Raw genomic sequence first — 16,016 nt, forward strand, 5'->3', positions numbered from 1 at the left:
CCTTAGAAATAAGACTGCAGATTGTGCGTGAACGGTGGCAACAGTTTAACAGTTCAAGCTAAGCTCGAACCCTCACCTTCTGCTGTTTCAGAACTATCAACGTGGTACCCCTACAGCGTCGCTCATAGTCATTCTTCCAGGACTTTGTCTTCGTGTTCAAAACGCCAGAAATGCACTACTGGTGGCTCTGCACACGAAAAACCAATGAAGTGTGGAGTACAACAGAGGATGCATCGGCTGTCTTCTTACTGCCTGTTTTCATAGTCATTGAATTCACATCGCGTGAGCATTATTGTACTTGAAGAAAAGCGTGCAACTTCACAGAAGAGCATATATTCCGCTGCTGAGTACGAAAAGGTTATGTTCCCGTAGATTAAATTCTACAAAAGAACGGGTTCGAGGAAGGCATCGTGACAATCGAGCAAGAAAAAAGAATTCGCGTACAATCTGGCCTCAAAATGCGGAGTTCATGCAAAAAGATTACCTGCAGTGCTGTGCGCGTTACTTTATGCAATCATCAACAACTGTTTCAATTCCGTATCTGTTTCAACTCCGTATCGGTATTATGTTACAAACTGCGGCACTTTAGCAGCACTGCTGAACATCACTTCGGCATTTTACACCGGATTGAAGAGTTCTGCAATTCTTCATCAGCAGCACCCTGTAGAATCTGACTTCATTGCAATGAAATTACCAGACTCCACTTGCACGACTCGCAGGCGGATGAACTTGGAATACTTATCGTCAGTCTTGCACAAGCAATATCCTGTGCTGCAGGAATAGTTGCAAACGAAAATTATGTCTATTGCCAACTATGGAAAGTAAGCTTTTGAAAAGCTTTCTCAAGAGGAAGGGAAACGGGTGGGCACTTTCCGGCCACTCTTGACGGTTCAGGCTAAATATCGGAGCTTACAAACTGTGGAGAAGAACAAACTAAACTTTAGCATGAAAAGTAATTGGCGAGTGCCCATTTGCACTCCCGTGAACTCACAAAGAATAAGTGCTTCAGAAACTGCAAAAAGCCACTGCAGCGCAATGCTGTTAAAGGGCTGCTGCTTCGCCATGCATTTGGCATGCTTCATACACACAGGCGCTTTGCACAATAAGCCATTCATTTGTTGGTCCAGCTGCAGCATACTTTTTTTTTTAAGATGCTCATTGTGAGCTTATGCCGTACATACTTTTCTCAACGTTGCCGCAGAATTCATAAGTGCATGCAGACGGTTCTGTTGGACTTTTAGGCCTTTCAGCTCGCCTTCAGTCACTCGGGCTTTTCGTTGATTTGATTGCAGTTTAGTCAAGTTTCTCAGAGGCTATGATGTACGGTACCGTATCTGTGCAGATCCGCAGCTCTTGAAGATGCTGCAGCTCCAGCCACGAGTCGAAAGCAACACAGGCTGAACACTAAGTCTCTGAAATAATTTAGTAATGCGATCAAAGGAGCAAAGACCGGACATACGAGCTATTTATAGAGTCTGGGAGATTAAAAGATGAATTTAACGGCTAACTGCTGTTGCCGTCACTGCCTGCGCTCAAGGAAGCATCCAGGTACAGCTAGTGACCCAAACTAGTTTCGCCAGCCCTGTGCTGATATTCTGTTTTGGTGAAGACACTTAGACGCAGATAGCGCACTTGCTAGGCCAGAGAAATTTCAAAACTTCGGGGAAATTCCTTGCACCATGCAAACCATGTAAGTGCTCTACAAGTGGCTAATGCGAGCAATGGTGAGACGCACATGCTGTGTCACAGAAGCTTTTTCTTGGCTTCCATAAGAGCTTGAAATTAGAAATCTGGAATTGACAGGCACACTGGAACTTCAGCTTTGTGCTGCAGCTACAGTTTTGAAAACCCACTCCCTGCGTTCCGACAGAGAACGTGTTGGCAAGCCTGTTGTACTGGGGAGATGGCTGCCAATTTTAGCGCACAGGTTAGGAACTGCGTTGACTAGGCTTTGAGCTTGTTGCCGCTGCACACGAAGTCACATCAAAGTGCAGCCTGCAAGACTGCACTTCGACAGAAGCCCACTTCCTGAAGCAGGGGTAAATGAATAGAAAAGCAAGAATTGCCAGGCAACAACTAGCAAGAAACTGGAGAAACAGGACAGCAAAGCGGCCACAGCTGCAGCCTTTTTGTACTAAAAGTAGTACCATCTAGAGCACTGAGACTTAATTTGATATCAGAATCTTTGAAAATACGATCTAGCGTCGAACCGAGGCTGCATAATTGCCTAACGCACTTTCTGAAATCAACGAACAATCCAAGGAATGGCCTGAACTAATGCGCATGCAAAGCTCCTCCCAAGACAATTGCTAGGGTCGCTGGCTAACAAAACTTCCTGATTTTCAGAGTGTCTGCTGCGCTCTTGCCGCCCTTAAAAGCTGAGGGCAAGTCTTTTTCTTATTTCCTAAAGAGGCCAGTTGCAAATGATCGAGCCTGCTTCATCGCATTCACAAAATAAAGCATGTTGATTAGAGGAAACGCATTCAAGGAAAGTTATGTGCTGAAGTTGGGCAATCCTGCACAAGTCCTATTAAAGGTCGACAGTTCAGAAATTAGAAAAATTGACAAACTTTCTGAAAAGAAACAAAGAACCCAACGGTGAACACTTGGGCTTAGACTTGTTCATCATACACCGCCAGTGGTATCTCTCATCATTTTATTTTGCAGCCCTATGGCCCGCAGAATCCCAAAGAAAGGCACATTGGTCTCTGGCTGAACAGCAAAAATGATATGTGGCTATAAAAGCTGAAGGTCTGTGCATCTGGTTGAAAGTAGTGACAACTCCTGGGAAGAAAAAGCATCAACCTGTGGAGCAGCGGAGGTTAAAACATGCTGCCACTATTCATTTTCATGGCATGTTGCCAGTACATCGACAGAATGGTATCACAAATGCATGCCTATGCGAAAGCAACATTGTCTTTGCCAGTAGAGACCAATTTGTTGCCACTCGTGGCAGCATCCATTTGAAAAAAAATTGCAAGATCTGCAGAGCAACTCACCAGCTGCGTCAATGATCTTGGACTTGTGCTTATACGCAGTGTGAAAGCAAATGAGAGTCTCAGGGCTGGCCCGAGCCCAAGAGGTGACAGAAAATGTTGAGAAAAATGCCATCTTTGTGATTATTTGAGAGTCCGTATATCAGGACAGTCTGAAATTGGCAAATTCTTATTTCTACTTTCATCAAGTGGCTTTAACATGAGCAATTGCAACAGCTCGCAGCAGAGGCACAAACCATGCTGGCACTTTTAGCATGCGAGTGCTAACACATAAAACTCGAATAAAAAACCCCAGCGTATCTTCCTCTGAAAAGAGCAAGCTATCTGCTTCAGAAACTACCGGGGCCTACTTCCTGTATGAAAGATGTCAGTTTTCGCTTCTGTCTCGCACATTTCGGGAGTTCCTTGAGAATATAAATGCATTGTTCAACTATCATTCCAAGAACTTCCGATTTTATGTCCTTTGCTTATCTTTTGCATCTGAAACGTACTTCCTGGTTGCAAGATTAGGATGGCGCTGTCGCTTCTCATGGGCCCGTGCACAGCCAGAAGTGCACCGCGAAAATGTTTTCTGCAAACTTTCTGCGCATTCTAAAAGCGTCAATTACTCGGAATTGCATGCAAGTGACAAAGAACTGCTCTTTCATATCCAGTTTCTTCTTCACAACGCACTTCCCCAGTATGCTCCTAGGCTAGACGTGATTGGTAATGTGTGTTACGAGTCACATGCGAAAACGGACAAGCTGGTTTAGAAAAACGCTTGGCGTCCGATGTCCATGAATTAACTTCTAGCGTAGTGAGTGGTCCTGCGTTTAGCCTTCCTGAGCATTTCATTTATAAGTCCTGCGTCTGAGCATGAATAAAGTGAGATTTTCAAAGAGGCTAGCTTCTCGTGCGCCCCCTCTTTATCCCTTAAAACGCTAAGTAAAGGCATCAATCTTCCAAAGAAAGCACCATGCAGAGTCTAGGCGCTGGCATTTCCTGGCTGCTGGATCAAAGCGAGTTTAGAGCACTTAGCCACTCACTGTCTGTGTGAGAAAAGCCAAGCTTGGTCCACCTCCAGCGCATGCTAATCGACATAGAAACAATTTCCAAACTACAAATTCGTGCAAGCTCCAGCTTTTGCATACTTTGTACGAAAGCGTCCCGAGAAAAATCTTGGCAAGAGCAGGAATGCTGAATGGCATACCTGCATGCGTCAGTGACACCCCCTTTAAGCCCGTTTAAAATGATCCTTGAAAGCCCAAAACCCACTTTCTAAGCAGAAGGGGACTTCGAAACTCATTTCGTATGTGCTGCTCAAGACAGCAGAAATGTAATTCGTACACACTAACACGAAATCTCATCATTTCTAGTACCTTCTGCTGCACAAATGTCTGCAAGCGAGGCCCCAAGCACGCACCTCCTGTGCAAATTAAAATGCGTCTTCATTGGCTTCTCCCAGGTCTGACTGCCTCGGCAGCAACTAATGTTACTGTCGCATGGAAGGTGCAGCTCATAATAATCCCATTTCTACTCCAAGGTGTTGCTTGCTGTTCTGCTTTGAACGCAATGCCTCTGAGTGAATTTCGAGCCGCACATCCTGTTTTTCGACAAAACAAAATTGCCTTTGTTCACAAGTCCCCATTCCACAGCACAGTAATGCGCCGTCCTGCGTAGCATAGAAGGCAGTAATTAGTTATCAAAATGTTCTTCGGCGCTGCTACAAAGACAAGTACTGAGAAATTTCGCTTTCTTGGAGCTACCCAAATTACTTTATGAACATCTTTTACAGGAGATAATGGTTGCACCGCTAGAAAAGTTTATATATGCGAAAAATAGTCTGAGAACTTGGCTGTTCCTAGGCTTGGAAGAAGCTGGAAAGCTGAGGCACTTGCATGCGCCATCTTTCCGTTTACATTTGAAAAACCAGCTCGCTCCAACCCGAAGACTTCAATTTATTATGCAATATCATTTCTTGAGTCCTGGTAGTTTTTTTTCTTCGCAGAAAGAAACCACATTAGTGTGCCATAGTAAGCCACTCACGGGCTTCACAAACAGCAGCAGCATCCAGCCAAGAACAAGCAATACAGGCTACGCATATCATTGTCCTTAATATTTTGTACCCCCAGGAGACATTTTTAGCCGATAGTGGTGGTCTTCTCCTTCTCCGTGAAGAACATCAACACCACTGGTCTGCAGCTGTGCCAGCCAGTGCGAATGGACTCAAAGCCACAACGCGGTAAAATTGAATCATAATGCAACCAATAATACGCATTGTATTTAAAATGGATGCAGACTGTAGAGCTGTTTGTAAGAACACCTCCGCATTTCCTTTGCAGGTCGTAGAGAAAGCTGAGACAAGAGCTCACGATCTTGACACAATCGTTGTTCAACTGTAAATTACAAATGGCTTGAAGCTACACTGGCGTAAAATGTATTTATGACAACTTTATTTAGGGTCTCCCATCAGTGTCTGGCCGAAGATTTCATAGAATCAGCGCACTCGTCCTTTCCACCGAATGCAGCTGAACACAGTTCAAAACTGCTCATGCTTAGACTTTTGCCACAGAAATTAGACATATTGAAATTGAGGAAAGTATCTTTCACGGCGGCGTTTCTTAAGTCAGCGAAGATAGCAAGTTTCTGCGGGCTAGCTTAAGTCATTTGCTGGTCTTCTGTCTCTCAGTAGCAGCAAATTAAATACCTGAAGGGAGCACTTACTTCCTTTAGCGAGTGTTGCTGCAGAATGCCCAACACCAAATGCCCACCCGCGCTACTCAAGAGTCAACACGGCTCACAGGCGCAAGACTGGCAGCACACTGAAATAATCTGAATTGCCACTTTGGTGAGGCTCAATCCCAACAAACAAATAAAGTTGGGGACTCATACAGGTGATACAACAGCCGTAGCTCCAGCATTTTAATACAATGATATCCTCCGTTTTCAATACATCCCCTCCGGGCCACTGTGAAGGCGCAATTGGGAATGTTGTGGAAGAATCATGTTTGGAAAGAGTTAGCCCCTGAGGGGGAACTGGCGCACAATGTGTAGGCAATGGCTTAGAACCACTATTGAGACGAAGTCCTATTCCACCTCCTCCGTGGGCTAGTGTGCTTAACCTGCAGCCAGAACTCACATTAGCTTACCCAGTTGTTCCTTATTATTGAATCATGACACTTTTTCAGCAATCTCAACAGAAGATGCGAAGTAAATGCATGACGTACGTCCCCCGATGGTGCTGTGTGCGCCCCACTCCTGTGATTGCACTACTGCTGTTGTTAACGCACTTCCTGTGGCCACCAACTCATCAAAGTGAAAGTATTTGACGAAACTGTGTGCCCATATCTTCAGTGATAGGGCACTGAAGCTCTAGTGCCCCCGTCGCCGCGCCTAGAGTGCATGCAAAAGTCCTTTGTTCGCCATTCCTGTTACTTGGAATGCAGTCATTGCACTAGCGCTTTTGTGCCAGCAATGCAGCGTGTAAGACCTACTTAGACAAAAAGAGGATATCTTCCAACGCTGACACTAATTCAGCGAGGGAATGACATAAAGAGTTCTTTTACGTACAATCTGTTTGGGCAGGTGCAGTACTTTTCAGGGCCTTGATCAGCTCGTACTGTAGATATTTGATAGAAGCGCACAGTAAAGAACTCAAGAGGAGGTCTGAATAATTCAAAAATGTGAAAGTATGGGTTAGGAAATTGGCTAGCGGAGCTGAAACTGCAGGCAAAGGCAATGGGACCGCACTCGCTGTTTACCACGGAAGCTGTCTGGGTATTCGCTGTGCGCGTCAGAATCCACTTTAATCTTTTCAATTATCCCGAAACTTCTGTGCTACGACAAACTTCTAGATCTGGTAAAATATCTGAGCGAATCCAAGTGGGCTTTTCTAAAATTTTCGTGTTTTCTTGGACCTCAAACACGGAAAGTGTTGTCCTCCGTCACAATCAGAGAAATTTACAACACACGAAACACCAAAGAAGGCATAGTTAGCGAATGACTAGCCTATTTATAATATATCTCCTGCGTGCCCCATAAGCTGCCCTGTATACCCAGAGTTTACTGTCTGTCCCCACAAAAAAGGAAACATGCAGTAATTCTTTAGCTTTGAACAACAGTATTAATTGTTTTCAGTTATTTACTAAGCATCTAATGTTAAAGCTGGGCCCGCTGGCTTTTCGAAAAAGCACCTTGTGGCAGGCCACCCTGTATGTAGTAAATGTGTGGGCATTTAGCTGTTGTAGGGGCTTCAGCCGCTTCATAACTTGATATGGTCTCAGGCGTACAAGCTAAGCACCAAACAGCAAACTTGATGCAGCCAAAACATTGCAACTTAGTGTCACAAAATCAAGTCTTACTGAGTCTACAAACAAAAGCGGCACATAAAAGAGGAGCAGATCTTGGAGCTTCAGTCTGCCGAGTGTGTGCTCAGTGAAGTCCGTCTTAGCCTATAAAGCAAAGCATTGGGGTTGAGTTTAAAAGCTTGTTCAGTGACAAAGGCGCGCTGGAAACGTTTAGGGACTTGCATCCTAGGTTCGAGACAAAGATGACATTTTTGCAAAAAAGTCAGCTGCGGCGAATTGCTACTGCATGCAGTTCCTTTTAAAAATCGATCGGGCAGTCTAACAGGTCAGAAATGTTTTTATATTCTCATGGATCTTGTCTTCGTCTTCGCACTCCCTAGGGTCAAAATATCAAATGTGCTGATGGCATTTATCTTGGAGCAAGTCTAAATCGCGGAGTTGGTGGAACTTGGAGAATGTGAGGTAGCAAAGTTGCCTAAATAACTGGATGTACTCCAGGAAAGTAAACCCTGGACAAACTCTTCAAGCTTCAGCAGCTTACTAGCTGATTTGAAAGACCTAGATATCTTCTATAACAGACATTCAGGCAACCATTTCCTCTTAATCGACCATCAACTAGCCTCGGGCTTGCGATTCTGAAACAGTTTTGACAATTCTAAAGTGCAAAAGGTTTGTCTTAACATGAGCATACTTCGCCTTATATTGAATAATGGCAACACTTTATGATTGGTGTAACAGACTATGAGCACACTCAAAGCCATCTTTAGAAATCTAAACCAGCTAAAAGCTCCCACGTATTGCGTTCTTTTGGAAAGAACCACACTTTCTTGGTGTTTAAAAGAAAAACAAACACATAATAAATCTGTATTGCTTGTCTGAGCAAAGAAGCTGAAAGTACGTTCAGCAACTTCAGCTCATTCGGGGATTCTGCAGCGAAAAAGAACATCTTTGGATAATTTATTAAGTTGAACTCCTGTCGCACTGCAGCAATGGATCTTGGCCTCAATAAGTTCTCAGTATGAACCTGTGGGCCTCAATAATTCCTTTTTGTGTGCTCATTATCGCTACAAAGCGTCACCATTGACGTAATAGGTTAATATATAATAAATTGTTATATATAATGCTTCGTTTCCAACGCGTGGGCTCCTGTTGAGGCTGGCCGTCGCGCAGAAGCTATGTAGGCTTTGCTAAGCGCTGTGCAGCTTTCACGTTTTCCAGTTCGCATAGATATTAACAATTATTTGTAGTTTCCTTTAAGGTGTGCTGGCTGCTCCCAAGCACTCATGCGCAGCCCACGCACCAACTAATCGCAAAAATGTTGAACATAATGGTCCAAAAGGACTTATTGCCGTGAGCTGACTGCTTGGGCAGAAGCCAAGTATCAAAGGTCCTTAAAATGCTTCGAAACGGCGTTAGACGGGGACAAAATCTGCTGCTTGACAGTCATCATCCAGCGGCGACCACAGGCACTTGTGTATTTCAGTAGTTTAATTCGAAAAAGGAAATGCAACAATGCAGCACATGGCGCTATGCCTATTCCAATAATACTGTGTCTAAGGCTGGCTCAATCAGCAGCCTGTAAATGAAGTCAATGCCGCGTCCACTTGGCCGCTCCAACTAGTATTTTGGGAAGTTTTGCAGAGAAGAGGCAATTTGGAAAAAGTTTGAAGAGCCTTTTATAGCGCACAAGCTGAAGTCACAGTAGTGGTAGTAGATGCAGGTTCGTCCTGTAGTCCTCAGGGAAGCCTCAAGGGAGGAGTAAATGATCAATGTAACAATAATAGGATGTCATCTGCAGCGAAGAAGAGCTTGAACACACTTCCTGGAGCAAATGGTTCGCTTAGGATATTGTTGTTTTGTGAACAACAGGCACGCAGCTTCAACAACAACGGTAAGAACTTCAACAGCGCATTCTTGTGAGCACTATATCTTTTGTTTTGCCTACAACAATGTGGGCTCGAGCAACAACACTTCGAAACTGGCATAAATAACTGAGAATACGGAAACGCACACGCTGCGTGTTCAGCAGGTCGATGTGCTAACTCTGTCACGATTCGCTCAGTAGCAACAATTCACAGGCTTTTCTTTCCTTTTTATCAGTTGTGTTTGCACATTGTTGCCATCAAGTGTCAGCAGGTCTTCAAAGACGATGCTTAGGTGATGGCAAGACCGCCATACAGATGCCAGCGCCTCCTCTACAAGAATACACACTAGCTGAAGACACACAAATCAGCCAATAATAAAACCGGAGGGCTCTAGTTGGAAAAGAACATGCTTTGGTGGCCGATTTACCTGGTACATCAAACGCCTATCTGCCACTGGCTATAAAGGGATATCTTGAAAACGGCTCCTTCGTGTCCCCATGACTCGTAGTAAAGCCACAAGTACTCTATAAAGGCTCTATAAAGCGGAGCACCTGATAGCCTACTTCCTGGTGGGATGCGAGAAACACTTTGAATCGAAAATATGGAAACCTGCTGTACCGAAACTCTGGACCCATCCCAGCGACGCTTCATGATTAACACCATTACAGATCCCTTGGAAGGAGCGCACTTTAACTCTAGAAGCCGTTCAGGAAAGCGCGAATTTCTAGACATCAATAAGGCTCAAAAACGGATGACTGTTTGTCAGGATCCAAATGAACAAGCTTTGTCATACACCAACGCGGCAGTGATGCATCTTGTGGGTTCGCAGGCGCGAAGTGCTGTCATTTCATTCCAAGTTAATCCTAGAAACCTCGGCATTTTTCATTTCATATTTCAGCAGAAGTGCAGCATAGCGGTGACCCACCATCTGTGCTCGCGTAGTGGGACTCGCAACGTTCGGACTAATAGCAATTCGCCAGCACTTCTCGAGCCTTCAGCTTCGTGTTTCAGGGACGTTGCTGCTCTTTTTAGTCCACTTTTCCCGATTATACGAAGAAATGAATGGTAGTTTTGTTCAAAGAAGTCGCTGAGGCCGTAAACCCTAAACCCTAAACCCTAAACCATAAAGTATAAAGCATCAAATACTGCACGTGAGCGGCTTGGGAACTCACCTCCTGCAAAATTCAAACACGAGCTTTTCCCCGTAAATGGCGATAGCACTAGCATTGGCAGGGGCGCTTTTTACTGAGTGATCACTTGCCTAAGTCCTACAGTTTATGCGTGGCAGATAAAGCGACTGCCCAAACTTCCATCATTAGTAGATATTTATAGATCATTAGTAGATATTTATAGACCTAAGAATCAACAAGCTTGTTTGCCAGTACGGCACAGAGCAGCAATTGTTAAAGTAAGAGAACACGGGGAGATACTTCTGCAAGTACTAAGATTCGGGTGCAAGTAGTGGCACTCGCAATCAATGCTCTCCACTTTTTCTTTTCGCAATTTTTCTTGCCAAGCAGAACCACCAAGTACTTGTCAATCAGCATGTGCTGCAGCATCACTTTTCGCTTCTCCCCATAGCACTAGCCTAGCAGAAGACGCACGACCTGCGTCATAAAAAATGCATCAGAAGTCTTTAATGACTATGACGCCTGGGTTAATAAGTTTTGATTCCAGTTGTGAACCCCGCTGTTCTCTTGGCTGCAAGCATGCAAGTACACGGCGCTGCTTCTGCGGCATTTCTTCTCGTGTACTTGGAACCAAAGTGGCATTTAATTCGTCAGAAAAAAGCTCACAACCTGCAAGTTGGATTTAAGAGTAGCAGAGAGAGCAAAACGCGCCTTTGTGTGGCATCTTGGCGCCGACCAAGAAGCCGCAACAAACGCCAACAGAGAATTCGAATCTTTTCCCCTAATAAGACGCAGTTAAAACGACAAACTTGGCCACTCTGCATACAACACTACGCGCGCGGCTCAAAGAATACCATGCATGCGGCCTGAGAGATTAGGTTTGGGGCTTTCCGCTGCGTGAGCACAGCACCTTGTGCATTAAGTACTGGCCACTTGTGTTGCTGACCCACTTCCTGCACTCATGCCAGTGAGACTTGCATGGCTTTGGCGCTAAGTTAAGACGAAACCTTTGCTCGATTAGAGGTTGGCATGACTACTCCAATGGCAAGTGGGACTTGCTGAACTTAAGCATGAGCGCTCGCCTCTGCATCAATAAGCAAAGAAACACACTTCCTGGTTCCAATAAGCTGCTGTGTTGCCTATCCTGTGGCTACCTAGACGACGATAATGGGGTTTAATAAGTAACTTTCCTCCATCACCTTTCACCTGAATACACCATGCACCCCCTTTACACAGCATGCGCCAAATATACTTCAATAGAGCGCTAGGGTGTCGTCAGCCCATGAAGACGGCCCAAATACCAAATCCTGATTTTCCAAAAAATGACAAAGTCATATTCAAACGATCATGTCTTTCTTGCGGGAGTCTGTGCAGCAACTCCTACGCTGCAAAGGTCACATCATGTTTGCGTGTCACGAACCATGCATCAAAGCCAGAAGCATCGATGGAAAGCATGTATAGAACACACGAAGCTCCCAGCAAGTCGGAAAGTCTTGTCAGAATTGCTAAAATAACAATCTCACCTCCTGCCCCTGAGGAGGTCAGTGGAACCCACACTGGCCTGCGTCCTCAACAACAGAAGACTGGAATGCGCAGTGGGCGCTGGGCCTTAGACGTTTTTGCTGCGACAAAAGGATCGCTGGTGATAGTTAAAGAAAGCATTCTTTGGAAGCACAAAGAATCCCGCGCTTTGAAGTGGCATTTACCCAAACCAAGCAGCAGCAGCCGAATGTGCCAGAATTCACTTTTAAAAGGCAGCAGCAGACATTTACAGCTAAAAATGCTCATACACAAATATCATTTTGTAGCCCTGCAGCTCGTCACCTTAGCCAACAACGGGGCTCTCAGAACACAACTGGAAAGAAACGCAGATGAATCGACTGGCAGCTCGATAAAACCAACATTCGGAACACCTTCATTGACCTCATCTTAGCCCTGATCCACATTAAAGTATTCTAGGCAGGCTTCACAAGTAAAATTGAGCAGAGGCTGCATCGCCGCAGAGTCGAAGGCAAGCAGTGGAGGACTTGGGTTGAAGTGAACGGACTTTCTGGGGCGTGATGAGCCCATAATTGCAAAAGTAGAGATATCTTATCTTAGATGTTTCAAGTAAAGAATTCCTCTTCATAGACGCTTCAAGTAAGGAATTCCTCAAATGCAAGAAAGCTTTCAACAAACCCGTGCTACAGTCAATGAAGGCCCTGCACAACAAGCATTTTCTTAGTGTGGGAGATCTACCACCAAAACTGTTGCGAATGCAGCATCTTCACGGCATTAAGAGTAAGCAGTTGGGGACTTGGGAAGAAGAAAACGGACTTTCTAAGGGCGATGATCTCACAGCTGCAAAACAGCGGCGTTTAGATAATTCAAATTCTTCCCCAAGCAGCAAAATGCTCCTCAAAGACAAGTGCCCCGAGGAAACAATGGAGACAAAACTCAACAAAAGTACTCAGCTCCAACAGCCGAAGACACAATCGAATCACAGAAACATCATATTCGTCAGAGTAGAACTCACGACCTGCTCTCGCGGCCTTCAGTTCTGTCTTCATTTGCTGCGGCTCAAGAGCCCAGCGCATTTCCTGCAGCTTTCCGCAATTTTATGAAAAGTAGTGAAACCCCAATTTTATGGAAAGTAGTGAAAGTAAACCTCTTCAGCTTAGCAAGACTATCGCAAAGCCCCGCGCAGCGGAGGTGAAACTTTGCTTATGTCACACAGGCCCAGTGGGTTGATATCAAATCGTGTGGAGAGAACAAACATCTGCAAAGTTGTAGTGCTTCTCTGCTGCAAAATCCACTTGAAACATCCAGACGCACTCGCTGTAATCACAAGAAACCAGCAGCAACTTGTTTTGTTGCTAACTAGCCTTCGTTTGTAACCTTCAAGAAGAGATCTTCCCTCACCTGTGATGCTCTTCAACCCAGGAAGCAAAAGGGTGTGGCGCCGGCAGTTCAGAACAAGCTGCTCACGCCTGACTGCATAATTCACTTGGCATTGAAGTATATATCACAGTTCGAGCATGTCTAGGCTCCTGAGGAAGTGTTCCTATGGTGGTTCTTATAACACTCACCAGCTTGTCCTATTGCAGCAAGTAGCGCATCACCACAGACCTTTGCGGGCCAGAAACCGGAAAAATAGCACAAGTCAAACTTTTCAGAGACCAAAAATGCTGCAGTTTTAGATTTTATGTGAGATCACTTCGCCGCTGCCGTCCGGAACAATGGATACATTGTTTCTGAATTCGTTGGGCCACTTCCTGATAGCCACGCCCCTTGCCAGCATAAACCCTGGAGCAAATTAGAAACAGATTAATTTCAAGAGCCAGATTTCACGCATTCCAGAAGCCAAACGTAGAGAGTGAGCAGCATTTAGTTGCAACGAATCATTGGAGGAGTCTCGAAAGCACACTTGCAACAAAGTCCCCCGACCTGTGCTTACAGGCGAAAGCACAAGGTCCATTCCCCATCAGCAAGGGATTCCTTGTGAGCTAAAAATACAGCCACCATCTTTTGCAGTACAGATGCCTCTTTGAGGGTGTTTGACAGCAAACGCAGCAAAAGCCGCATTAGTTTTGCTTTTTGATGAAAACTGGAAAATTACTCTCTGGTCCTCATCAATATCTAATGGCTCTGGAGCCACTAGACCCTCTAAATACCCAAAGCTGCACCAAGTAGCGTCCGCCAAAGGCTAAAGAAGAAGCTGATGACCGCTTTATCCTGGAAGAGGTGCTTTTCCTCTACAGCCGATTCAACAGACTGTTTCTTTGCATGCATGCGCCATCCATGGACCTCCCAAATGGCAATGAACTCAACTACAAATTGAGCCATCTCCGTCCTTAAGTCGAGAGATCTGCTGCAGCAACAGCTTCCTGCGATCTACACTCTTAGCAATGAGCCGCTAACTTCCCGCCAATTTGTGTCATTTTCAGCCTTAACGACCCACGGCCGAAGGTGCGGCCCCAGGACTTTCTTTCTTTTTCAGAATGTGAAGTTCAACGAAGTATACAAAGATCTCTAGATGTGGCAGCAGCAGATTAAACAGAAGAGCCATGGAAGCAGACGGAGATGTTGGGATTTCCCCATCAAGACATCCCGCGCCAAGCTCTGCATCTGCGAAGTTGCAGCTAATTTGCTCCAATTAAAGCGCGCAGTTGGGGAAATTTGGACTAGAAGGCTTCCTTTTAAAAACAATTTGAACTAAAATGCATTCTCTCAAGGACTGACAAGACCGATGCAGCGAGAAAGCGCGCACTCTCATGAAAAGTGAATCTGCATGCTGCATGCAGCGAATGTGAAAAGATGCATTGAAGGCCGGAAAGCTGGCGCGAAAGCCCTCACCTGTTTATGAACAAACTTGAAAGTTTTAATACTTATAAAATTGCAACAACTGGCGCTTTGCCAGCTCTGCCTTTGTCTCAGTCCGATGTCGCAGCTGCTGCAGTTCGAAACCCACCTTCTGCTCATCTGACTGTAGAGTTAATGAAGCTGCGGCCCTTTCAGATTCTTTGAAAAGCCTTTTCAGTCACTCCTCTTTAAGCTTCTTTTCGGGAGTCGAGGGGGTGCAATTAATGCCAAATGCCATCGGAAATGCAAAAAGACCAAAGAGTCTTTTGAGTGTCTTTGCAGCACTTGCATTCACACCAGCCCGGCTGCCAATCGCCGCATCAGTGGAAAGAAGTGGAAGATGCGGGACTTTAATGTGTTCACCAAGTGCCGCCCTATATTTTAAAGTGCTTTTGTGGCATTTTTTCTGGCTGGGAGGCCCTTTACGAGGTATTTCGCAACGCAGCAGCAGCAGCAGCAGCACAAGCGGCGAGGTGTGTTGCCTAAGGAATATAGAGCTGCCAGTTGTGACCACTTTAAGCCCAGCAGTCTGTCTTCTGGCATAGGGGCAGGCGCGTTCGTTGCTGCTGCTTCTGCTGCTGCTCGCGCTGCGTCTGCTGCTGCTGCTGCTTCTCAGCCTGCGGGCGCTGCTGCTGCATCTGCTGCGCTCTCACCTCCTTTCTGCTGCTGATCCTCAGCAGGAGACTGGCGAGGATGACGCCGAGGACAAATGCCCCGAGTGCGGGAAAATATGGTCTTGGTTTTCTTTTGATTCGGAAGGCAAATCCATCTGCTGTTCGTGGCCATGCGTCGGGTGCTGCTGCTGCTGCTGCTGCTGCTGCTGCTGCTGCGCCTGTGGCCGCGGCAATCGGAGCGCTGTTCAGCGGCAGATCTGTCGCCACAGGGATCTCCAGAGACGGCGAAGAGTGATTCTGATCTAATTTCAATTGCGGAGGATCTAATGCTGAAGCACTTGAGGCAAACAAACCCCAAAGAAGGGAAAGTACCAATGCCAAAACCACTGGTGCCGACGGCTGCAGGCAGCGAGATCTTCCGCGCCTGTCTCGGAAAGCCGCCTCCAGAGTCATTTTCGCCTATAAGGAGGTTTAATCATAAAAGCCAACAATTTGCTTAATTCAAATTCAATGACTTTGGCAGTATTCATTTGTGTTCAAGAGCGGCACACCGGGGCTCTGCAGGTGATCCCAAGCCCCAGCCCGGTTCCCCGGCGACCAGCCACAGCATCTCCCTTCGCTGCAAAACACTTTAAAATAACCTTTTTATTCCTCGATTTTGATTTTAGTTTCTTTTATTCAGAAGATAAAAAACTTAGCCGCAAAAAGAGCGCCTGCCGGCAGTTCACGCAGCGTCGATGCGTCGGCAGCAGCAGAACCTCCATGGAATCCCGTTGATGCGGGC

General features: G+C 45.7%; 1 protein-coding gene across 1 annotated transcript; it reads right to left on the reverse strand.

The window, feature by feature from the left end:
• Positions 1–15,133: 15,133 nt before the first annotated feature.
• Positions 15,134–15,685, reverse strand: ENH_00021380 (hypothetical protein; the record flags this gene model as incomplete). The annotated part of the gene is made up of 1 exon (XM_013579501.1): positions 15,134–15,685. One exon carries the CDS (start codon positions 15,683–15,685, stop codon positions 15,134–15,136), a length of 552 nt encoding a protein of 183 aa, XP_013434955.1.
• Positions 15,686–16,016: the final 331 nt, after the last annotated feature.

Source organism: Eimeria necatrix, genomic scaffold (assembly GCF_000499385.1).
Source record: "Eimeria necatrix Houghton genomic scaffold, Enh_scaff173, whole genome shotgun sequence".
Taxonomy (NCBI): Eukaryota; Apicomplexa; class Conoidasida; order Eucoccidiorida; family Eimeriidae; genus Eimeria; species Eimeria necatrix.